The sequence below is a fragment of the Carettochelys insculpta genome, chromosome 3, assembly GCF_033958435.1.
Source record: "Carettochelys insculpta isolate YL-2023 chromosome 3, ASM3395843v1, whole genome shotgun sequence".
In the NCBI taxonomy this organism is placed as follows: Eukaryota; Metazoa; Chordata; order Testudines; family Carettochelyidae; genus Carettochelys; species Carettochelys insculpta.
Genome location: NC_134139.1, coordinates 202,098,572 through 202,123,857, shown reverse-complemented (window position 1 = coordinate 202,123,857; position 25,286 = coordinate 202,098,572). Strand labels below are relative to the sequence as shown.

Here is a 25,286-nt window from a genome sequence, read left to right as displayed (position 1 = left end):
CCAGACCCCCTCGTCCCATGGGGAGGGGGGGTGGCTCGGGAGATGATGGGCCAGTTGACATGATCCCCAAAATTCTTCTAGTGCTGGGGGAGTGTGGGGACCATGGCTGCAGAGGCAGTTGAAATGGTCCTCAAGGTGGCTGCAAGCCCCTGAAAATCATAGCCACCAGGGATGACTTCTCCCTGGTGGCAGCAAGCTCGCAACATATTTTTCGGAAGGGGGCTTTGGGGTCTGTGGCTGCGGAGCCAGGTGAAATGGTTCCCTGGGGGGCAGCAAGCCCCCGAAAATCTTAGCCACCAGAGGAGACTTCTGCTGGGCGACAGCCAGCACCCGAAAATTTTTGCTCCATGGGGAGACTCCTCATCCCCCCTCGACAGCCAGCACCCGAAAATCTTTCCTGCCCTTGGAGCCTTCACTGTGCGCAAGCCAGGATATGGTGTTGCCTGGCAGCGTGGCCTGTTCTGAACAGCAGACACACCCTTATATTGGGTCTGGGGCTAGCCACGGGACGTGGCTGGGCGTGGGAAAGACCCAGACTGCATCGTGCTTGTGGGGGCGGGGTGGGCTGCACAAATGTAAACCACAGAAAAAGAAGTTTCTCAGCCTCTCATATACCCATGACCCCCCAGCCACAGGTTTCCTGGTGCTGAATTCAAATTCACGTGCTTCCTATTACCTAATTCCAGCACACCTGGGCTGCGTCTACACGTGCACGCTACTTCGAAGTAGCGGCAGTAACTTCGAAATAGCGCCCGTCACGTCTACACGTGTTGGGCGCTATTTCGAAGTTGAAATCGACGTTAGGCGGCGAGACGTCAAAGTCGCTAACCCCATGAGCGGATGGGAATAGAGCCCTACTTCGACGTTCAACATCGAGGTAGGGACGTGTAGACGATCCGCGTCCCGCAACATCGAAATAGCGGGGTCCTCCATGGCGGCCATCAGCTGGGGGGTTGAGAGATACTCTCTCTCCAGCCCTTGCGGGGCTCTGTGGTCACCGTGGGCAGCAGCCCTTAGCCCAGGGCTTCTGGCTGCTGCTGCTGCTGCAGCTGGGGGTCCGTGCTGCATATACAGGGTCTGCAACTAGTTGTTGGCTCTGTGTATCTTGCACTGTTTAATGAAAGTGTGTCTGGGAGGGGCCCTTTAAGGGAGCGGCTTGCTGTTGAGTCCGCCCCGTGACCCTGTCTGCAGCTGTGCCTGGCTCCCTTATTTCGATGTGTGCTACTTTGCCGTGTAGACGTTCCCTCGTTGTGCCTATTTCGATGTTGGGCTGAGCAACGTCGAAGTTGAACATCGACGTTGCCAGCCCTGGAGGACGTGTAGACGTTATTCATCGAAATAGCCTATTTCGATGTCGCAACATCGAAATAAGCTATTTCGAAGTTGGGTGCACGTGTAGACGTAGCCCTGGAGAGCAGCAGTGATGGGAGTGGCCAGAGTGGAGCACTGTGGGATACATATGGGACGCCTCTGCAGGCTAATGAACTTGATTTTAAGATGCAGCGCTTCCACGCTGACCTTTGTTCGGACTTTTAAATTCCAGACTGACGCTGCACCCTGCCGGTTCGGGCGATGCTATGATATCGATATTAGTGCTCCCAAAATCCAGCTAATGGTATTTACAGAGAAGACAGCGATGTGGCAATAGTGAGCTTACTGCTGTAAATTCGAATTTCTCTCATAGTGCAGACGTAGCCTCAGATAAATAAAAATCACTCCCTCACAGCCCCTCTTCCTCCCAGTTCCATCACAGATGGGACTTGCCAGCACATCCAGCCCAGCAACCCTCACCCGGATCCACACCTGTCTCCCAAGCTGAATGCTGAACTCGCTCCTGTGTCAAAACCAGGATTCCAAACACACCCAGACTTAGGGCTGACATTCTATCTCCCAGATCGGAATTCTACAGCACAGGCCCGTCTGTCCCTGAGCGCTGCATGACAGTGACAGCCTCGCAGCCAGCCAAAGTCCCACAGCTTTGCCCTGCTAGCTAGTCTTCTCTGCAGGGTCACCCCAGGATACTGCCAGAGCAAAACTTGCATGCCACAGGGTTAAGATGCACCCAAGCTCACTGTCTGTTGTCTGGGGGACGTACCTCCGCACGGATGTCAGTCACTCAGAATGGCAACTGCCAGATATCTGATAGGCCTCCAAAGACAGAGTCAATTGCTTGCTATCCTGAGCTTGCAGGAATCAGCTCCAGCTGCTTTTTACATAAGCAGAATCCATGGGAGGCGGATTTTAAAATTCTGTCTAGACACACTTTTACTGGAAGTCACAGACAATCAGTGCAGGTTGTTTTCAGGCCTGTAATAGCAACTTGACCATTAACAGCACTTGGCTTCATCAGGTGTTTTACACTCGTGCATCTGACAGCACGCCACAGAGGGAAGCCAGTATCAGCCCTGTATCCATTTTACAGATGGAGACACTGAGGCACCCTGAAGGGACGTGACTTACCAAAGGGCACAAGACAGAACTAGGACAGAAGCTAGCTCTGTTGACTCCCCATCCATAGCTCTATCCCCTCTTCCCTCCCCAGCATCATACCCTTGCCAGTGAGCACATGGCACCTTCCCCAACCCACAGCCAGCTTATGCAAACCTGCGCAGCCGAACATCAGCTCCTGGACATTCACAGATGCCAACTGCGTTCAGTTCTGACTGCTGGCACCAGAGGCTCAGGGCCAGTCACAAGGCGCACCCGTCACAGCAGCAACCAGTGCTGCAAACCCTGGTGCTACAGCCTCCAATCAAGATGTCGACAAAGACAGAACTGTGGTGGCTGGCTTTGGAGGCACCCTTATTCGCTCTGAGCACCACAAGCCTTTGGCTGCTGATATTTAGCCTCAGCTTGTTATTAGCATCTTAGCTTCAGGGTGGAGAAGAGAAGCATACTTTCTATTAAGCCGCCTGTGTGGAGGAGGAAAGAGGATATCAGGGACTGCAGAAGAGCTGCGCCAGCTGCGCAGACAAAGAGCTGAATTATATGGTACATTACCTATTCTACAGGAAGGGTACGCTCACTTGACACATGGTTCATAACTTGGCTTTCTACATAACAACCCCCTTTGCCTTTGTGTTGTGAGACTTGTTGCTGAACTGCTCCGAACATTAAATGGGTTTATCGGCTGGTTTTTGCTCCTTGCCTGATACGCACTAGGAAGCGGTCGTGGGAGACCAGTTGTAATCACCAGGTCTATTGATTTATCCTGCACAGGAGTTCAGTGGTGGGAAAGTGGATAAAAGTTTATCAGGTGTCACAGTAGGAAGAAGGATTGATAGGAAAAGGTGAAAAAGGGAGACTGACTGACTGAATTAACCCAAACAAAAAAGGCCTCCTGATAGAACTCAAGGACCATGCTGAGATTGTGCCTGTGAATAAAGACATGCTGGACTACAGATCTGTGAACTGAAATCCGTGTGTTGGAAATCAGACCTAACGGGTGGACAAAAATGGGCTGTTTACGTGCTCAGAAAGGGAGCAGCAGGCAAAGGAAAGACTGGGTGCGGTGACACTAGCAGAAGTCACAGCTGCCTACCAGTGAACACTGCCACAAGCTTTACAATAACTGTGGCTGCGCCCCATCGTTTCCTGGGCTTGCGGGAGCTATTGTGACATCCTTGCGCTGTGGCCCTCCTGATCCCGAGAGGTGTCCTCACCAGGCCAGGCCAGGGGAACCCAGATTGTACCACCACCTCCGTCTAAATCCCAAATGTCATCTGGGATGTCAGATTCTGGTGATTCTCTCCTCCTCCCCATCCCCAACGTGTCCTTTTCCTTCCCTGCCTCATTTCCCCTCTCCTATCCACTTCCTTTTTCCTTCTCTCTGAATAGAGTCTGACTTGGCTAGCCAAGGCTGCGTATTGGTCAACACTGCTGTGCACCTGGAACTAAAAGCAGTGCCCTAGAAAACAGCCCAACGCTGGTACCAGTTTGCCAGGTCCCCGAGGGGCTGTTCAGACCACATGCTGGGCCTCTGATATGCCAGCAATGAGGCCACAAGCGAAAGTCAGAGCCAGAAACTGCATTTACGCTCTTTGCTGCTCATTTCTTTCATGTGCGTGTGCGCGCGCTTCTTTCATTGTCCTCTAGGAAACTGATCAGACTTTACCAACAACTAGAGATGGAAAAATCACATTTTATTGGTTAACTGATTAAGGTGGGGGCAAGTGGCAGGGGTGCTCCAGACAGCTGGCCTGGAACAGCCCCTCCACCTACTGCAGCTGGGTTGGAGCATTCCACTCCACACCCCAGGCAGGGACTGATCCAGGCCAGCCGGTGCACTCTGGCCAGCTGTGGACGGGGACTGCCTCCCGGACAGCCAGAGCAGCCCCCGTCCACGTCAGACCCAAAGGGGCTGGGCCTCTTTCACCAGCTGACGTTAGTCTAATAAAATATTTCCTCGCCCACCCTGCCATGGTTAAGGCTGGACATTTGCAATGCTTCTGAATGTTTTTCCTTGGTTTCTATGACTTCAAAAAGGGAGTTTGATGGTGTTTTTCCACCGTGCTAAGCTGGCTGAGGCCTTTCCGCCAGCCCTTCTTTACTAGTTTAATGTTGGGCGGTTTTCATGGTCATGTTAACACCTTTGACTCTTTGGGTCCATCTAAATTAAAGCAGACCATATGTTCAGAACAGTGCTTGAATCCCAAATCCAAATCCTTCCCGGATTTGCCCAGAAGTAATTTTTTTTCCCTTCCCGTTTTAATGGGGTCATACAACAGATGGAGCGAGTTAGAGATGCTAACCCTCAAACATGAGTTACTCGAGGGCAGGCTTGAAGCTCATTCCGGGCACGATTCAAAGAAACACAGAAGCTCTCATCTTCCATGAAAGCAGCAGCAATCTGCATCGACCTGGTAATACAAATAATTGGACTGGTGCTCCTAAACCACTTAGGCACTCTTTAAAATCCAGCTTGGGCAGCTGTTCTCTTAGAACAGTGTTTCTCAGACTTTTGATGCCAGGGACTAGCCTTCCTCACCTGTGCCAGGGAGATCTCAGGGATGGATCTTTACAGATCCATCACTGGAAGGGACCATGAAAGGTCAACCAGTCCAGTCCCCTGCACTCGCAGTAGGACCAAGGACCATCCCCGACAGATTTTTTTTTTTTTTTTTTTTTTAATTTAACCTGTCCCAGAAAAGCCCCTGCAAGGACTGAACTCACAACCCTAGAGTTACACGGCCAATGTGCTAACCACTGAGCTATCCCTCCCCTAGCTGAAACAGCCACTCTGCATTGGTTGCTGTATGCTGCAGCTGCTGATTTCTCGGGCTGTGTTTAACCCCTTCCCCGCAGGAGTGAGGGAACTGCCTCATGACTCCAAAACAAGGGGTTCGGGACCTTAAGCTTCTTAACAGGGTGGGTAGTTTCATTGCTCAACATGGCAGAAAGGAGGAAAAGAACTTAGCTGGTGGCAAAGTAGGTGCGCTAGCAGGGGTGGCCAGGCTGGACTGAGCTGGGAATGGGGGAGCTGCTCCAAATAGCCCCATCGGAATAAAAACTAAGTGCAATTTCAGGGGGTTGATCCCTGTGAAGAACGGACCGTGCCAGCTCAGTGCTTTTAGGCGGTACAAACAAAGCGCTAGCCACGCTGGCATCAGGACCGTGCTAACCACCATCTAAGAGTTCCAACCTGCAAGGAGCAAGACTGGATTCTGAACAGAGGTACAGGTTCCAGTATGCCCAGGGGGCGTAGGGATTTTTCCTTCCCACGGAGGGTCACCGTAGGTGGGATATTTTTCCCCCACAGCGACTTTCAGTCTCAAGTGACTTCAAATGAAACCACGACAAGAAAGAATCACAGCAAGGGCTCTGTGAGCGAGAGCACAATGTGAGCATCTCCTCAGTGGCAGGCTGAGACAACCCCAGATAACAACATGGCTGCTGGACTCTGCACACAGGCTGAACTCTTGCACATTTAAAGATGCAATGCTGAAAAACAACTGCCTAACAGTTTCACCTGTACCGCAGTAGCCAGACCATAGGATTTGTAGCCCGCCTACAGCACCTGTGAAGATGGACACCAGTTTTCACACACAAAGATTTGAAATCCTTTTCAAAACCTGAAACCAAATCATCCATATTGTCCCTTTTCACAGAAAGGAAACAGGACGTCTTTAAATCTAGCATATTTTTAAAAATTACCCAGTACATTTGTTTACCCCGCAACCTCCCCGCCACTTCCAAAAAAACAAACAAACAAAAAATCTGATTTTCAGTAAGAAAATCCTCTTAGAGAAACTGCCATCATGCAGTTTTTTCCCCTAATAAAGCTGGCATTTGGTTCTCTTGGTTTGTTGGGCAACATGGCAATAGCTCAGACAGTCCAAGCTTTAACACGAAAAGGTTTTGCTCCTTTGCAGCCAGCTCTACACTCCTCACTGGTGCAGCAACCCCCCCTTCAAATCACAAGCAACAGCTCTCAGTCCTGTGCCTACCAAACTTCTGTTCTCAACAGCCTGCTGAGGCTATACGTAGTCATGTCTACCTCTGCACCCCAGCCACTGCCAGCAGGTGCACCTTTTACTAACAGAACCTGCAAGCAGAGACGTGGCTAATGTAGACAGGATCTAAAACAGTGGTTAACAACTTGCAGCCCACCGGGGTTCTACGTATGGCCCACAAGACATTTTGCCCACATACAGGGTGGCCAGATTCTGCTGGTTTCCATCCGTGGTGTTTTCTTCCTAGTATGACCGAATTGACATGTAGAGCCAGGGCACGTGAAGTGAGGTGTGTGCTGACTGCACACAGCACTGACTGAGATGAAGGAAGACCATGCAAGTGGCTGCCCAGCACTGACTGAAAATGTCACCACCTCATGCCCTGTTCTCACCCCTGCAACAAGAAGAAATGCTTCAACGTAGGTGGGACCCAGCTGTGTTGCTACATGGATTTCAGCTCCCCCACATTCCCTCCAGCTCTGTAGGTCTGCAGTAGAGAATTGCTCCATTGGCATCCACATCAATCTGGTTCAACTACAGGTTAAACCTCTCTCGTCCGGCATCCTTGGGACCTGATCAGTGCTAGACAAGAGAATTTGCAGAACCACAGGAGGTTAATGTTATCTAGTAGCACCACCAACACTTCTACTGCTCACTGGGCTCTTAGAAGACATTGAGGGGTAAACTACAGCTAAATAACAGTGCAGAACACTGACAGCCAGGACTGGGGGCTGTAACCAAACTTTATGGACCACAGGAAACTTGGCCGCACCTGATAAGTGATTGTCCAGGTAACTAAAATCATGCTGGATTATGGATGTTGCTGGATGAGAGTTCCAGATTAGAGAGGTTCAACCTGTCACTGCAATAGTGCAGCCACCACACAACTGTCCACTTCTGGGGGCGGGGGTTGCTGTGCACAATAAGACTGCACAGTGTTATAGGTGCCTATCCCCAAACTGCCAGCACAGCAAATCATCACTGCCCTGTCCTGTTTTCTACCTGAGGCACACAAGTATTTGCACAGAAAATGTTTTAAGAGTCAAAATTCTTCTCTGCCTGAGTGTGCAGGGAGGTCACCGAGAGCCTGGCAAGGGCACTGTGGGATGACCCATTGCACCAGAAATGCCAGACCTTCCTGATGACTGTCTCAAAGGAGAGCCTTACAGCAAATGCCACTGGAGATACACATCTCATGGAGCTGAAAAGGACCTCAGGAGGTCATGGAGTCCAGTCCCCTACCCTCTTGGCAGGACCAAGCATCGTCCCTAATCAATTTTTATTTTTTTTTTTAATCTATTTGCCCCAAACCCCTAAACAGCCGCCCCGGGGATTGAACTCACAACCCTGGGTTTAGCAGGACAATGCTCCAACCACTGAGCTTTCCCTCCCCACTAGAGGACACCATGCCACCACAGCTAGCAGCAGGTGTGTTCTAAAGCCCACAGAGATTGCAGAGCTAAAATTCTCTAGCCCAGCAGCAGGAGGGGAAGTATGCTAGCTACATGAGAAGATGATGTTTTCATCTGGTTAACTCCCTGGTTCATCCTGAAGTTAGCTCCTACACAGTCTTTTCTATTGCCCAAGAGAAAGAGAAAGGTCACAATGCTGGGCCACAGCTAGGTTCCACACCCGCGGTTCTCTCTGTAGTGCAGACCGCACTCCTGTGCCAGACGCTTGTTCTGACCAATGCAGTACACTTTGCAGGTTGAAGTCTCTTGTGATACACGAGCCAGAACAAAAGAAAATGCAAATGTGTCCCTCTCCAGAGCTCTCTGGTATTTTCAGGCTCCGAGGCGAGAGAGCTTGTTTGCAATTTCCAAAGTGTACTGTGCTTACAGATTTTGAGAAACTGATGCAGCAGCAGGTCCTCCAATTAGCAGAGAAGATCCTCTAATGGTACCTCCTATCTAAACAGTCTGGGTTTATTAAAGGACCAAATCTCTGCCCTTAAATAGGCTACTTCTTCGATAAGCACAAAGCATTCTCCGAGTCCAAACTACAGCCCTGATTAGACTGTCTGGTGCACCTGGATGACTGCACACGGATATCTGAACGAGAACACAACTGTTCCGGCTTGAGAACTCTGAAGAGGAATACAAGCCTGGATTTGCTCCTGGAAAAGAGGTTAACAGACAGATGGGGTCCCAGGACACCATGGGTCTATTCCTGGCTCTGCCACAGCACATCCTTCCTGTTTGTCATAGGGCAAGTTACCGAAACACTCTGTGCCTCAATTTCCCCATTTGTAAAAAGATAATGAAACCGCTTCCATACACCCAGTGCTCAGGGCGCTGATCTCCAATGCTCTAAAGTGCTGTGTGATTCTCAGATAGGTGATGCCAGAGATGGTCCAAAGACTGGAGAATATTGCAAATAATCAGACTAAGCATCCAACCCAACAAGCCAGGCTGCTCATGTGGTGAACCATCCATAAGCACCAATGTGCTACAGCTAAAAATCTAGCAGCCTCCCAGGGATCAGACAGGTGAGCAGAAATGCACGTAACTCATATGAAATTACAATTCATTCCCTTCTCCACTCCCTGCTCCATAAAGAGGTAAGCAGCCTACTACTGCCACCATCTAAGGGAATTATTCCTTTAGCTGAAGTGACAGTGTCTCAATAAGATGATGGTCTGGGCTTCATATCCTGCTGATGACAACCAGGCTTGGAGTTATTCCCTTCCCACTCAGGTGCTCACATCCCTTGAGTTTCTCATTCAAAACATGCACAGGATTCAGCTGCAACCCCCCAGTTCTAATGCGAAACCCTAAGTTGGCCTAGGCTTGCTCAGAACTTGAGCCTGGGCTCACCCCAGTCATACAGAAAACCACGGTGTGCTGGGAGCTGGCTGAAAACCATGGGAGTTGTGTGTGGATTCAGGTGTGTTCATTACCTCTTGGGAGCGAGATGCAATGCAGGGCTCTGTAAGACAGCCAGGCCAGCTGCAGCCCGCACCATGCCTGAATCAAAAACAGCACAATCAGCTTCTCTCTTTCAAGAGCACTAAATTAACTCATTAGGAAATAAGGCAGGAACTTGCATTCCCACTCCCTGTTCCCATCCTGCTGACTCTTCCTGTCCTGCCCACTGCTATCAAGTTGATGCAAAACATATTATCAGACTGCTGCTGCCTATGACTCAATGACTCGCTCCTGGCTGGAGGTGGCATTTAAGGGAGATGAACTAATATTGTGAAGCTGATGCACCATATGGCAGTCACTTGTTCCAGCTACGGTTCAAGTGGCCAGTTTTCCACCATCGCTGTTGCGGTTGTGAGATTTTTTTTTTCCCAGTTCTGCTGGTGTGGGGGGCGGCAGGTTCTGCAGGTCATCAAAAACCACAGAGACGGACACCATAGAGACAGACTATCTGACCACCTGCCCTGGGCTATAGAGTAGATGTCCAATCCTGACAGCCTGTGACCACCTCTACTGTGGCCTTGTAATTAATATTAACTTATCTCCGCCCACCTCATCTAGGCTCTACATGGCTCACAGCATCCTCCAGAACAAGAAGTCCTGTGGCATCTTATACACTAACTGATATTTTGGAGCATAAGCTTTCATAAGATCCGCTTTGCCCACGAAAGCTTATGCTCCAAAATATCTGTTAGTCTATAAAGTGCCACAGGACTTCTTGTTGTTCTCAAAGATACAGACTAACACAGCTACCTCTCTGATATTTGTCAGCATCCTCCAGGTTATGTTCTCAAAAGGATGTATTTGGACGCTCGACGTGAGCCCACTGACTTTGGCTGGAATCCGCAAGTGTGCAGAAACCTCTGAACAGCAGGTTGGGCACCCAAAATCAGAGTGCACTTAAAAATATGATCTTCGCCACCATGCCTCAGTTTCTCCATCTATAAAATGGAAGTAAGAACCCTCCCTGACTTTTGGAGGGGAAAAGACATGCTAGCTGTTGGCGTGGGTCAGGCTGAGCTTTAAATGTCTCCAGTGATGGGGCAAATGCTGCTTCCCTTGGGGGGCCATGCCACAGCCACGCAGACTTCCCTAACAGAGATGCACTGACAACACTGCAGTGTGTGACAGTTTCTATGGTACTGCTCTAGCTGTTGTAGTAACACAGGAAAAACAGCTGTACCGTTTCCTATGTGGTTCTTGGCCTGCCACCAATTTCCTCAGCTCTCTGGGCAGCCTGCCACCTCTGGGGGGGACAAAGACACATTCCGTGTGCTGGTGAAGGGGCTGAGGGGGTTCCCCCAGCTGCCTGAGCCACGCTCTATACTGCAGAGGTTCCAACTGCTGCCGTTTGTCAGATTAATGGTGCCTCTGCACAGCACCAAAAGAACCATGGCCCAGCCCAGGGAGTCAGGGTCAGAGCCCAGCCGCACCCTGAATGTCTACACTGCCAGTTGTAGCCCTACAACCCAAGTCAACTGACCCAGGCTCTGAGACCTGGGGCCAATGAGGTTTTTTATGTTCGCTGGAGTGCTGACGTTCACAAGGACTCCTAGCCTGCCGACCCCCGTTACGTATTCTCCCAAACCCAGTCCTGTAGCACCCCCCTGCAGGTCACAGCTCACACCGTGGGAGACAGTGGTGGGGCCCCCGAGGCCTGGCACCAGGATTCAAGGGAGAAAGAGCGTTGGGCAGAGAGCACCAGTAGCACTAGGCACTGCCACCCTTGAAGAGTAAGTGCTGGCAGCCACCACTGGGAGAAGAATGCCCACTGCAGCCAACATTTTAAGCCTGCAGTGCCCAGTCCAGCAGTGCAGACGGGAGAGATGCGTGAAGAGCCATCACGGAGCTCTGCAGCAAACCCAGAGAGACGGCGCCTCCCAGAGGGTGGGTAAGAGGAGCGGCATCAGAGCACGTGTACTGACTGTGGATGAAGGAAGAGGACTAGCAAACGCAGCCAGGAGCTAACAGCCTGGTGTCTGCATGCTGACAGATTGTAGGAGACAGTCACATCACCCTCACACCAGCAGGGCAGTAAAGCCCACCTGGTCTCTACTGAGGTCTCTGCTCAGCACCCCAGGAAGGAGGAGGGCAAACCCCCAAGCTCACTGGGGGGGATAATTCCCTGTCTGTCCCCATTTCAGTAAACAGCTGAGTCCTGTGCACGAACAAGTGGTGGGGGGGAGAAAAAAAAACCACAGAGTGAAACATCTAATTCCTGCTAGAGCCCAAGATACAGTAAAAAGATTAAAAAGACACCCATAATCCCTTGCATTTCTAATGCAACTTTCACCCAGCGGGATCCCACAGCACTTTGCTGATTTACGAGCCTGGATCACTTCCAGCCAACAGCCTCATGCAACAGCTGGGGGCTCGTTTCCAGGGCTGTTCTGGGCTGAAATGTAAGTGGGGACATCTGGCACAGTGTGTGTCCTTTGGGGTCCTGCAGTGCTTTGCCATTTTCCCCACCAACCCCTGGCTGGACGGGAAAGGGCAGGCTGCTAGTTCCAGAGCAAGTGCTTTGGATAGGGCAGAAGGGACCAGCCCAGTAGTCACGGGGAAGCATGCTGCCTCAGGCGAGAGCTAAATGCCTTGACCAATGGGGCCATCTCAGAGGGACCACTCATAGGGCTGGACAGGCTGCGCATTTAAACTCAGCCAGCTGGGCTGTCCCCCTGGCCCTGAGCTGCAGGGTGCAGGTCCCACAAGGTATTTTACACAGAGGAGTCAGCTTTTTGGAGACCTTCAATCTCTGCAACCCCAGGGCTCCTTACACCTGCAACAAAACTTCTGGTGCATTTTTTCAGAGGTGCTGGGCAGCTGCTGTGGCAGTCACAGGTGCTCTGCTCCCACTCAGAGCGAGTGCTCCCTTACAAGTGGCTGGAAAAATAAATTTGGAGCTGAGCTCCAGAGTTTAGATCCCAATCTGGATCCACTTGCCAGTGCAGGGAGTGGATGGGAGGAGAAATACCCCAGGATCAAACAAGACCCCAGGCCCTCCGACAGCCCCTCCTGGTGGCAGGATGGCCACATGACCAGCTGAGTCAGAGTTCCAGGCATCCTGGGGCAGATGCGGAGCAGAGAATTTAGAAATGCTGCCAGAGCTTCTGCCACTCAGCGACCTGCTTCAACCAGTCTGTTCCCACCTGCTGGTGCAGCGCCTGGGAAAAAGCAAGCAGGCCTGTGGAGAGAGGGCACTGGAACCCTGTCCCCTCCAGGCTGGCACTGACAGCAGACACCTTCCTATCGCTGCACCATCGCTGGGAAAGCAGGGAGCCTCGCCAAGCCAGGCACATGCTGCCTGCACGAGGGCCCCTGGCCTCAGGGAACAGCCGGCGCTCAGGCCGGACTCCATGGTCATGGTACGGTTGTGCCCTTCCAGAGCTCAGGCGAGAAGTTTGTCTGGAGGCTCAGGACACTCTTGGGAAGCGGGGAAACCTCAGCTCAGCCTGCCCCGCACCGCCACTGAAAAGCGCAGGCCCAGAGCCAGAGCCGCTGGCCACCAATTAATCAGCCCCCCAGCCAGGAGTCCTGCCAGTCCCACGGCCATAGAGGACACAAGTGCTCCCAGGCCAGCCCCCCTACGGGTACCTCCCTTGGAGACCATCCCTGGGCACTTCCCCCCCAAGAGCCCAGCCCGCTGGGGGAACCAGCCAGCCCGGCTCCCAGCCACAGCACAAGCACCTGCCCCAGCCCCAGCGGCCTCCCTCCCTCCCGGAATCCCCCGGGGGCCGAGTTTTCGTGTGACCTTCTCCCTCCCCCGCCTCGGCCGACCGGCCTCGCCCCTAGCCGCGGCCGGGCACGTGGCCGCCAGGGCTGGAGCCGGGCAGAGCCCCGCGCTGACACGCAGCCCGCGGGCCGGCCCCGGGGCAGACACAGCACCCGCAGGCTCCCCGCAGGGGTCGCCCTCCCCCAGCCAAACCCGGCCGGGCCGGCCCCGCGGCGCGGCGCGCTGGGACACCGCGACCCCCGCCCCGGGAGGAGGTGTGGGGGGCAGCGCAACCGGGTCCCGCTCCCCGCGCCCGGGGCTGGAACTCGCCCGCCGCAGCGCTGCAGCCGGAGAGAGCCCGGGGCGCCCGGGCAGCCACCTGCGCCGCTGCCCGCGGGAGCCCCGGCCCGGCCCCCGCAGCCCCCCGCTCGCTCACCGTACATGGCTCCGGCTCCCGCCGCCCCGCGCCGCTGCCTCCGGCCCAGCTCGGGCCCTCATTCGGCGGCGTGGGCGGAGTAAGCATGAATGGAGCGGCCGGGGCTCATTCAGCCGCGGACAGAGCAGCCCCCGCCCCCGGCCGGGCGGAGCCTCGGCCGGGCCCGCCCCGTCCCCGGCCGCTGTAGCGCGGGAGCTCCCTGCTGTGCCCGCCTGCGAGCAGATACAGCCCGCGCAGCTCCCTCGGCACTGGGCGGGGGTGGGATCGCAGCCCGGCTCTGCAACAGCAACCCCTGGGTGCCCTTGGGCCCGTCACTTACGGCTTCTCCCAGGCCTCACTAAGACACTCCTGCCTGTGGGAGCCCAGGGAGGCTGTGCGCTCTCCCGCACGGGCGCTCTGTAAGAGCCGGTTTGACACACAGGTGGCAGGGACGAGCCAGGCCCTGCCTGTGTCACTGCCCTCAGGCGGGCGGCAACCGGGGCCCTCTGCAGCTTAGTGCAGGCGCCTCTGCAGCTTGAGCTAAAGGGCAGCTGGCTCTCAGCTCAGGCTCCGGAGCACACGTCTTCCTTCTCCGGGAAGTGGTCTAGGTACCGCTACAGGGGACAGTTAACCACACCTGGGTGTGGGGGTTACACTGGGTCCGGCCACGAGTGCAGGGACTGGACTTGGTGACTTCGAGGTTCCTGCCAGTGCTGCGTTTCTACGGGTCTGATGCGTGGCAGCTCTTGTCGAACAATCCAGCTGCGCCTGGGGGTGCTGAGCCCTTGCAGAGCTGAACTGGGGTATCTCACGTGCCCTGCTCTGACATAGACACAATACTCCACCCTCAGCCAATGCCTTGTCTTGTCCATGCACCCACTGGGCTCGAATCTCTCCCTACCCTGGCCCTGTATTTAAACAATGGCAGAGCTCTGAATTGGGTGAGGCCTGCAGAGCAACGTGCAACACTCCTCACTGCCCGAGTCGCACCTGCTCTGGATTCTGACAACCAGCCCTCCTCCCACCCACCCGCCCAAACAAGCCAGTGCTCCCATCTGTCATTTCTTTGACAGGCCGGAAACCAGCAACCCCTGGAAGGCAGAAACTGCCTTTTTCCAAGGGCTTCAACAAGAGAGAGGGTTATTTGTCCTGCAAGGAGTGATAGTCTCCGAGAGCTTCCCAGCTGCTCCCCAGCTCCAGCCACCTGCTTCAAGTTCAGCTCTGGAAAGAGACATACAACTGGGATTTGAAAAGCAGTTTCCTCCTGCAATGTAGCTGAGCAGAGCCTCACCATCTGGACAGCACCCTTCCCACCTCAACACCTGGTCACTACCATTCCCAACCTGCTGCTCGACTGCCTCCCAGACATGGGTCACTGGTACATTTAAGGTCTCTCTTTCCCGCAATGTGAAGCTGGATCACAGGGAGATACCCTGGCTGCCCACCTCCCAGTCAGCTCCACTTAGCATGGAGCTGAGGCTGCTCTGAATGGCAGACCAGCAAGCACAGGCTGCCCGTCACAGGGTACTGCACACACAGCGAGACAGGAAGTGCCAGCTAAGGTTTTGAGTGCTCCACCCAGGATAGCAAAGCCAAGGAGAGGCAGAGTTAGTAGTTGTGGGATGTCTGATCTAAGGGACAGGCCACTTGTCTAGGAAGCAGGACAAGTGAATTCCACTATTGCCTCAGATACAGACTTCCTGTGGGGCCTCAGGCAACTCACTTAATCTACCCTGTGCCTCAGTTGTCCATGTGTACCATGAGGTGATATTTCCCAATCTCATCATGGTGTGCTGGATAAAACCAAGTAATGACAGTGAGGTGCTCTCAGTAGGAGGAGGAGGGTCGTCTTAGAACGTAGGCAGGCCCGGTACACATCTGAGTCACTGAGATCCCCCAGCCCCTGGTGAAGTTCTCGAGGGGCAGAGGATGTGCAGGCTCACAGCATTATACACCTATCAGCAATATATCAGAGGCTCGCAGGAAAGAGGACTGGGAAGAGAGCCCTTTCTATGGCTGAAGGCAGCTCTCCCTGCTGGCAACTTCAGTGTTACCTGATGAGACCGGGGCGGGGGGTTCAGCCCAGGTATTACTGAACAAGCAGACTAGTGCCAGGCAGAGTGGTGTCACCATCGGCTAAGGACTCCTTCCTCTTCATCCACAACACCCCCTCCCACCGTCCCCACACAGCATTGGCCAGTGGCTCCCCACTAGAACAGGACTCCACACTGCACACAGCTAAGAGGAGCCAATGTCCTGACTTCTGCGTCTCAGCCCACAGCAGGCAGCAGCCATGCTGCGATGCTCCACCAACCCAGCAGCCTTCTGGCCGCAGCTTACCTGGGGCCCATTAAGCCCAACCCCTGAAGTTCTGCCGTCAAAGCCCCAAAGCAGCCCTGCTTCAGGCAGCAGCAAGACCAGGAAGCTGTCTGAACAACTGGGCTGCATCTACATGCCCTGTGCTTCCTGCTTCCCATTTCCCCGGCTTGGTTTCCTGGCCTCCCATCCTGACTCCGCTCCCGGCATTCGACCTGTAGCTCCTGACTCCACTTTGCCTCCTAGTTTCTGATTCCTGGCTCCAAGCACCAGTTTGTTTCTGGCTTCTGACCCGGCCCAGCTCTGGTTCCTGACTCTGATCTCCACTTTGGCCTCCCAGTGCCCTGACTCAGCTGACACCTGACCTCCATTCTGCAAACTGCAGGCTCTGCCTCTGACTGCTGGGTCTGGCCACTGCTGACCCAGACAGGGCAGCTTGGCTGGGAAAAGCTAGACCATTGACACACACTTCCACCCTCCCACTTGCTCCCCTCAGCAACGACAGGCTAAAAAGCCAGCGAGTCACCTCTAGAGCGGATTGGCACCACGGCGGTCTGAAAATCCTACCATTTACTGAGGTTCCTAAACAGGGTCATGTCCCATTGAAATCCAGGCCCGGGTGCTCCGAACCACAGCTCCCAATTGCTGGTAACCTGTGTGGGGCTGCTGGAGAACCTCTGTCTCCCACCAAGCAAATGCAGCCCACCCCCCACGTTATCCCTTGTGGTTTCGCTCCAGAGCTGGATTGCCCCTCCCGTTCCACTGCCCAGTCTCAAAATCCCCCCTCCATGGAGCTTCAACCGCTTAGGCTGCCGAGAGCTCTTTGTGCTACGAACAGAAGCATCGCTGATGACGTCTGCAACAGCCCAGCGCTGGGCAGCAGGTTGGCTAGCAAGCTGCAGCGACTGCAGAGACAGCCCACGATGCAGTGTCCATGCTGCACTGCCAGCTTAGTTTCAATGTCTGGCGCAGGAGGTGTGCGGGTGGGGGTGGAGGAGCAGGTTTCCAACCAGTGAGCATCGCTGTTCAGGTGCCAGCGAGGCTGGAGCAAAAGGGGCGAGGAAGGGGAGTTGCAAATGAAGGCAGATACAGTTTGCAGTGTTTAAAACAAACGAACCGTGCTAGATTCTAGAAAGGGCTGAATACTCTAGCCATAGAACGGGGCAGAGCAGGACGGACGGCATGAGACCCACAAATGCACCCCAGCAGACCTCCACCCTGCTACGAGCCCACAGCAGTAAGACAGTGAAGTTCTCCCTTGGGTGGAGAGCCAGCAGAAGACACTCAGATTGGACATGGTGAGGCAGGAAGAAGCATAATGGTCCCATGCAAATAAGGTCCCCAGATGGCACATGCTTGAAAATGACTGGGTGGAGAAGGAGGGGATGGAGAGAGAGCTCTGTAGAAGCGGTTATGTGAGGGAACTGGGAATGGGATCAGCAAAGGTGGGGGGCATTTGGTTTGGGGATCCTAACTGCCCCTTCTTCTAATGCAAAAGAAATCCAGCAAAGCCTCCACTTGGAAAGCAGCAAGATGAGGAAACTGAGGCAGAGACCAGAGGACTTGCCCAGCAAGGTATTGGCTCTGACATCCACTGCTTTCCCCACCAGGCCATGCTCACTCTCCAGGGTGAGTTGGGAAGGCCGGAGCTAACAAAGGCACCCCAGGCACCCTGGAAGCCAGAGAGAAGCACTCTGCACTGGTTTATCCTCTCTCCTCAGGAGAAGTGAAACCCAAGCATCCAGCAGTGGGGAGCAAGCACTGGCGATCTCCTCAGCTGGGATGAGGAGCCAGCACACCAGAGTCCGCAGCAGCCTGCCCGGAGGCGGGGTCCAGGAGCTGCCAACAAGACCCACGCAGCTCAAAGGAAGGAATCTTGGCTCTGGGCCACATTATTCCAGGCCTGCTTCCTGTGTGACTGCATGGCTGGGAGCTACTGGAGACACCAACACGTTTCTTGGGGGGCGAGTGGATTGTTCCTTGGTGGAGCGCACAGGACAGGTTCACTGAGCAGCCCTCTCTGGGCATCGCCCATGCTACCCACAGAAGGACTGGAACATGCTCACTGTCCCAGAACCAGTCCCTGTGACTCGCTGAGTGCAGGGGAATTACTGGTGCAATGAAGGGAGGTTGATGATTTGACCCAAGCATGATGGAGGTTTTAGGACAGACAAGGACATGTGCAATGTCTGGCTGCTGCCGCCACACCCAGTACCAGCTATGGCGAGACGCAGGTGGGATACCTGACTTTTTTGTGTGGCAGTTATAGCAATTTGATTACACACTCTTCCTATCTCAATTGTCTTCTGAGAGGTAAGCGCTTCGGGGTGGGAGCCAAGTACTCGTACATGGTTGCTCAGCATGAAACCCGAGTGATCCTGCTGGGGACCTCTAGGACAGGCACTGCAGGAAACATGAAATAATCTTTAAGCAACTGCTGAGTTTGTGCTATCTTACCCTTGGGTATCGGCTTCAGAGACTGAGACGGGAAGGCAGGTGCCCCCTTCAGGCAGCATCTCAGTCAGAGCTAATCAGTGGAGCAGAGCCAGGTGACCACCTGGGGAAGAAAGGCTGCAGCCCCCGAAGATGAGCAAAAGGCTGTCACTGCCACGGCCACAGCCACTGAGAGCTAACCAGCCTCCCACGCCGCGCAGTCGAGTGACAAACTGCAGAACTCCTTCAACCACAGAGCACAGCACTAATCCTGCCCTGGCCTCCGCACTCCTGTCTGGTTTGAGATGCGCCACCTGGAGCTTTAATTCCCTTCTGGACAGCAGCTACTGCATGGGGAGAAAGAGCCTTGGGCTAAAATCTTGGGCTGCCCTTCTAGTGGTGCAGCCCTGTTGCTCTCCATGGGGAATGGGCCTTGGCCAGCTGGCTCTGGGGCAGATTCCAAACTGCAAGGGTACCACAGACACCATCTGCCATCAGGAGCCCTCTGCAGCCCGAGCCTGGCAAGGGAAGGGAGCTCTCGGTTTGCACCTGAAGCAGCACTGAGCACAGACAGGCGGCCCAGCTCCCAACTGCCTCCCTCCCTCCCAAGGACACCTTGTTCCTCACCGGGACTTTGTGCATTTCAGGAACCCGATTCCAGCTTCCCTTGGGTCTGGTTCAGCCCTGAGCACTGCATCTTGCTGATTCAGGAGTGCAGGACTGAAGAGGCCTTGGGGTTGCCCTGAGGCATATCCATGCTTCAGTAACCCCACAGAGCCGTGCAGGGCTGCAGCATACCCCAGCTATGGCTCCTTGCCCCGTACAATGCCTCCTGCCTCCTCATGGAGCCCAGAGCAGGGTAGGGGCATTAAGCCCTTCTCATGTGCTAATCACTAAGTGTCAAGGCCCAGCTAGTCAAAAGTCTGGGCATCCTGTGGCTGCCAGCAGACACCGAGAACCTGAAGAAGTGGGTCTGCCCTATACAAGCTCATCACCTAATAAATTATTTTGTTGGTCCTTAAAGTGCTACTGGACTGGTTTTTTGTTTTGAAAACCTAAGGACTAGCTCTGATTAGTCAGGAGACTTCACAGCTCTTCTCTCAGCTGTAGAGCTCAGTGCGTTATTAGAAAGGAAGCTCCAGTATTCCATAGGGGGAAGGCAGCGTGGAGAGAGGACGTGACCTGCTGCAGACCGCAGGCCTTTGGCAAAGCCAGGACTAAAGCACAGATCGCCCCGCTCCTGTCTGGGTTTACTGGCTAGGCAGGGCATGCTCCCCACTGGGGTGCATGGTGCTAAATTTGAGAGGGTGCTGTTGGGAAGGGCAGGGAGCGGGTTCCCAGACAGTGACCTCTCGTTGCACTAGGATACAGCTCAGGAGACTGCTCATCCACTGAGCAGCCAGCCACTGGGTACAGCCCCACCGCACCAGCAGAATTTCTGATCGACGACGGACCTGGCATGGGAAGTGCTGCAGGGAGACTGTTTGCAAAGCAGCCTCCACTGGCCGCTGATTTATGGGCCTGCTCTTTCCTAGCACTTCTGGCTGTTCTCTCCCAGGCAAGATTCTTAAAAGAACTAGTTTGTAAATTAAGCGAGGCTGGTTCCAGAAAATTAAGTGCCGATCGTTCCTTTTTCGATTACGTCCATGCAGCATATTCTTGGCTGGGCACACTGAGCCTCACTCCATCGCAGCTGGAAGTCTTCTTTCACGCTTTGGAGGCTGCCAGCTACACGAGGACACACCCAGAAAGCAGCTCCCAAACCTCTTGCTCTCAGCAGCGGAAGCTGATCCAACTAAAGGGATGACCTCCCTCACCTTGTCTCAATACCCTGGGGCTCGACATAGCTACAAATAACACTGCAGGTGCTGCTCTCAGCAGTTCACTTGTAAACTGGTCATCATCCTTCTTCCTGCCTCCCTCACTTCACGATCACTTCTCCCGCCTGTCCAGTTCTTCTCGTCTGTCCCCAGCAGCCTGTGCCTCTGGCCCAGGGATACTCAGAAGTTGCCCTTTCATGTGCCACCTGCAGCTCTTTGCAGCACATGATATTTAAAACCCTGTAACATAATGCCTAAGTTATTAGCCAATCAGGGTGGTTTTACTGTGTTCTGAGCTAATTGTAGCTGATAAAATTATAACATCTGCTCAAGCAATGAGGAGTCCTGTGGCACCTTAAAGACTAACAGAAGCATTGGGCAAAAGCTTTGGTGGGTACAAACCCACTTCATCAATGCATCTGATGAAATGGGTTTCACCCAAGAAACCTGATCTGAAGTGGGTCTCTCCCAGGAAAGCTCATCACCTAATAAATTATTTTATTAGTCTTTTAAGCTGTGTCTACACGTGCACGCTACTTCGAAGTAGCGGCACTAACTTCGAAATAGCGCCCGTCGCGGCTACACGCGTCGGGCGCTATTTCGAAGTTAACTTCGACGTTAGGCGGCGAGACGTCGAAGTCGCTAACCTCATGAGGGGATCGGAATAGCGCCCTACTTCGACGTTCAACGTCGAAGTAGGGACCGTGTAGACGATCCGCGTCCCGCAACGTCGAAATTGCTGGGTCCTCCATGGCGGCCATCAGCTGGGGGGTTGAGAGATGCTCTCTCTCCAGCCCCTGCGGGGCTCTATGGTCACCGTGGGCAGCAGCCCTTAGCCCAGGGCTTCTGGCTGCTTCTGCGGCAGCTGGGGATCCATGCTGCAGGCACAGGGTCTGCAACCAGTTGTCAGCTCTGTGTATCTTGTGTTGTTTAGTGCAACTGTGTCTGGGAGGGGCCCTTTAAGGGAGCGGCTTGCTGTTGAGTTCGCCCTGTGACCCTGTCTGCAGCTGTGCCTGGCACCCTTATTTCGATGTGTGCTACTTTGGCGTGTAGACGTACCCTCGCAGCACCTATTTCGATGTGGTGCCGCGCAACGTCGAAGTTGAACATCGACGTTGCCAGCCCTGGAGGACGTGTAGACGTTATTCATCGAAATAGCCTATTTCGATGTTGCTACACGACATAGCTACACGAAATAGCTTATTTCGATGTTGGCTTCACGTGTAGACGTAGCCTTAAAGTGCTACACGGCTGCTTTTTTGTTTGGACCAAATGAATCTGTTAGTCTTTAAGGTGCGACAGGACTCCTCGTTGTTTTTGCAGGTATTACAATTTTTTTTAACTATAAGTAGTTAACAACACAGCCCAAGCACTCTGATTGGCTAATAACTTACGTATTAAAACACAGCTTTTTACTAACACAGCTACCCCGCTGAGACTTACTTCCCGCTCCATTATTTTGGTGTAAGAATTAGATACACAATTAAATATTTCCCTGGCCATGCTGTTTAAACATGAATGTGTAGTACTAGAGCCAACGACACAAGGGATTCACACTGCATTGGGTAATGTTGATCACTACTTTGGCTCTGGAACCCCTGAGGTCTCAGTAGCACTGATCTAGCCCTTTTTATTTCTGTTGTGAAATAGGAGCAATAGCAGATGTTCTAGCGTAGTTAAGACTCAGGTACTTTTACCATGCTGAGCCTTAAGCATAGCTCCACCAAGGGTCTGCCATTGATATTGTGGATAGAACCACACCCATTGAGTATGACAGTCCATAAAACCCTAATATGAACACAGACATGTGTGAAGCCCCAAATCACACCGACTTGCTGTAAGCCAATAGCCTTTTTCTTTCGTGACACCACTCTTGGGCTTTCTTTGGCATCCTTGAACAAGCACCGGGGATGGAGGGTGGCACTAAAGGGCTATCATCCCTTTCAACCACAGCTGAACTTGGCAGGAGAGAAATGAGGAGGAACCGAGGGCCCCAGCCCTACCTTGTCCCTGACCAGGAAGGGGTGATGTAGTGGCAGAATCCCTTCCCTGTGGGGGTGACGGAACAGTGCCTGGGCCAAATTGGAGCAGATGGTGTTGTGACGTGGCACCACCCAATTCTGGCAGCTTCTCACTACCCACTTCTGCAGGGCTCTCCGCCCAGCATCCTCACATCCTGGCCCTGAAGTATGGTTATGTAGCAGCTGCACAGGCGTAGTCTTACGCCACCGGCTGCAATGGGACACCCTCCCTCCGCGCATCTCTGATAAATCCGTGCGTGAGTTTTCTTGCATGTCCTTCATCTCCCACCAGCTCCAGCTCCTGGCCAGAGGATGTTGTGAAGGGCAAGACTATAACATGGTTCAAAAAAGAATGAGATACATTCATGGAGGACACGTCCATCAATGACTATGAGTCAGGGTGGGTAGGGATGGCGTCCCTAGGAGATGGGTTGCTTGATGATTGCCTGTTCTCTTCACTTCCCATGGGACACCTGGCATTGGCCTCTATCAGCTGACAGGATACTTGGCTAAATGGACCTTTGGTAGAACTCAGTGTGGCTGTTCTAATGTCCATCCCGTGTCCAAGGGATAGTACATTTAAAGGAAAGTGGAGCTGGTTGGTTTCAGGCATTCCCACTACAGTGTTCATTGTCTCTAACTAGCTTCCTTCCATTGCATGGGCCTGATGCTGAAACTGCTGACACCTCTGTAAATGCAGAGGAATCCTACTTACCAATCAGGACTCAGCCCTGAGTCCTACCCAAGACAAATCAGATTGAGTGCCCATGTAGATACATCTTTGTTTTAACTATTTTATCACTGGAGTTTTTAAATATTGTGTCAAGTAATTTTATGTATAATTTTATGCATCACTGTTATATAGAAACTTAGTTATACTTTGTAGAACAGTTCCTAGAAGTAGGTAAGGCAAAGAAAAACCTCCCTGTACCCTTTATTTTTTGATTGCTAAATTGATTGCTCTGTGGGTGTGAATGAGGTGTAAATGGAAAGGCAGGCATGGAAGACAAAGCCCCTCAAGGTGCTTGCAAGGGTTGGACAAGGTAGATCCAAGACCAATGAGAAGAACAATGGAACCTGTGAAGTGGGCCCACTGAAAGAAGATTGGGCATATGGACACCTTGAGAGTCACCAGCAAGTGCCTGGTTTCGGAAGCACCACCCAGAACAAGCTGCTAAATGCCTATAATAAGATTGCTCTTCCAGACTATGCATGTGCATGAGACGGCTAACTGGTGTCAACCTGCATGAGGCAGAGGATGCAATAAATGGAAGGCATCTTGCACAGGGACTCCGGATTTTGCCTTCACTGATCCGGATCATCAGAAGCCCGGCTCCACCCCTCCCGCATCTAACTCACCTGGCCAATGCAGCTAGGGGGAGCAACTATTGGTAACAGCAACAACACAGGATTGTGCTTGTGCATGTGTGTAACATATCATATGCATGTGATAAGTGTTGATTGCTATATGTGTATTACCAATAAAAGTGGCGATTTGCCTTTTCCCCTGAAAAGATCCCAGGCAGTACTTCACAGTACAACACCTGCTCTGGGGACCTGTGCGTGCAACCTGGCCTCCCTGCTGCATTGTCAGTAGGGAGTCAAGATCTGCCATAAAAATCATAGATCACCCGCTGAATAATTCATCTGCATAGTTGGCCTTTAAAAGGTCCCATCACCTCCCTGCTCTAAGACATAGGGCCTCCAAACATGCTAGGACAGCTGGTGGCCCCAGGGACACTTCCCAGCCTCAGAGATGGAGCTCCCATCCCGCAGCTCAAAACCTGCACTACAATGACCGATCCACCATGGAAAAGTGGAAAGGAAGGGACGAGCCCTCCCGGCGTTCTCCCCACAGGTAGCAGTAGCCAACACACCTGTTTCAGCTCCTGTAGGGATACCCCTGTCCCAGCTGGGGAAAGAGTCGGCAATCCCATTCCAACCTGCAAGGAGACGCCCCTTGAAACACAGGCCGATGGGAATGGGGAAGGGGCTCCCACCTGGGAGCTTCGTGAGGCCTGTGCCTTGAGCCACCGAGAGCTGAGATCCAGCTGGCTGCCCCCAGCCTAGCATGCAGCCACCCCTTAGGATCTGCACACAGGCAGCCTCGCCCAGGGCACGCTCGGTCCTGCGACCCCACACCGGGCGGCTTCCGGACATGCTTGCTGCTCCGGCCAAACTAAAATTAGAGCCCGTGTTCATGTCCCCGGAGACAGCCACTCACGTGGGCTCCAGGCCACCCTCCCTTCTACCGCCCATGACAGCCACCACCTTTCTCCCCTGGGGGGTGAAGCCAGGTGGGGGTGTGGGGGGGGGGGGCCATGCCCAGCAGTTTGCAGCCCTGGCGCCTTTATACAGACGGTGGCCAGCCCCCCAGGTGCCACGGGGCTGCGGGTGTTTTGCGAAGCTGCGGAGGATCAGGGCCACCCCCTGAGAACACCCCGCTGAGGTCGGCCCCGCCCTGCCGGGAGCTATAGCAGGGCAGGAGCTCGCCCCCGGCGGGAGGGTTTATAGCTCAAAGAGCCCAGGCAAAGGGGGGCGGGGGCGCGAGCCCCATGTTGGAGACGGGAAACTGAGGCACGGCGCGTCTGCGCAGCTCAGCCGCAGAACTGCCGCGCTCAGGGGGCGCCGCGGGGGGCGCCGCGGGGAGGGGGCACAGCCCGGCGTAGACAGCCACGGCCTCTCCCTGCTGCAGAGCTGGGGCGCTCCCCCCCTCCCCCGGGACGCAGCTGCCTGCCTGGGACCCGCCCCCGGGAGCCCGCCGCCGCCGAGCCAGCATCTGCCCCGGCTCTCCCCCACGCCCGCCCGTTACCATTGCAAACGTGCCGCTCCGCCGCGGCCCTGCACTCCATCCGGCAGCGGCTGGGGCGGGCGCCGCCTCCCCGGGCCCCCGCTGGGCAGAGCCGCTCTTCCCTGCCCGGCCGCGGGGTGCTGCTGCGCTGCCTTCGCCCTCCCTCTGCCGGGCGGCCCGCTCCCTTCCGCCCCGGACGCGGCTTGCAGCTCCCGCTGCCTCGGGAGCCAGCCCTCCCCCCGCCTCAGCCCCTCGCTCCTGGGAGCTCTCCGCGCAGCCCGTCCTTCCCCCGCCTCGCGTCGCCCTGAGAGGCAGCAGGGTACAATTACCAGCCACTTCCTGGGGCTTGCCGGCCCCTCCTCCCCCTCTGCCTCTGCCTTGTCTCCCAAACGCCTTCTTCTCCCC

The 25,286-nt window shown here is 54.1% G+C and overlaps 1 protein-coding gene across 3 annotated transcripts in view; it reads right to left on the bottom strand.

The window, feature by feature from the left end:
- Positions 1-25,078, bottom strand: part of EFR3B (EFR3 homolog B) — a 127,179-nt gene extending 102,101 nt beyond the window's left edge. For 2 of the 3 annotated variants that reach the window (XM_074991425.1, XM_074991426.1), the window contains exon 1: positions 24,903-25,078. In XM_074991425.1, the coding sequence (XP_074847526.1) occupies positions 24,903-24,942 (40 nt within the window). In that variant the 5' untranslated portion in view covers positions 24,943-25,078. Of the gene's footprint in view, positions 1-13,521; positions 13,623-24,902 lie in introns of those variants that run through there. The other variant, XM_074991428.1, reaches the window with a different exon arrangement.
- Between the last annotated feature and the right edge of the window lie 208 nt (positions 25,079-25,286).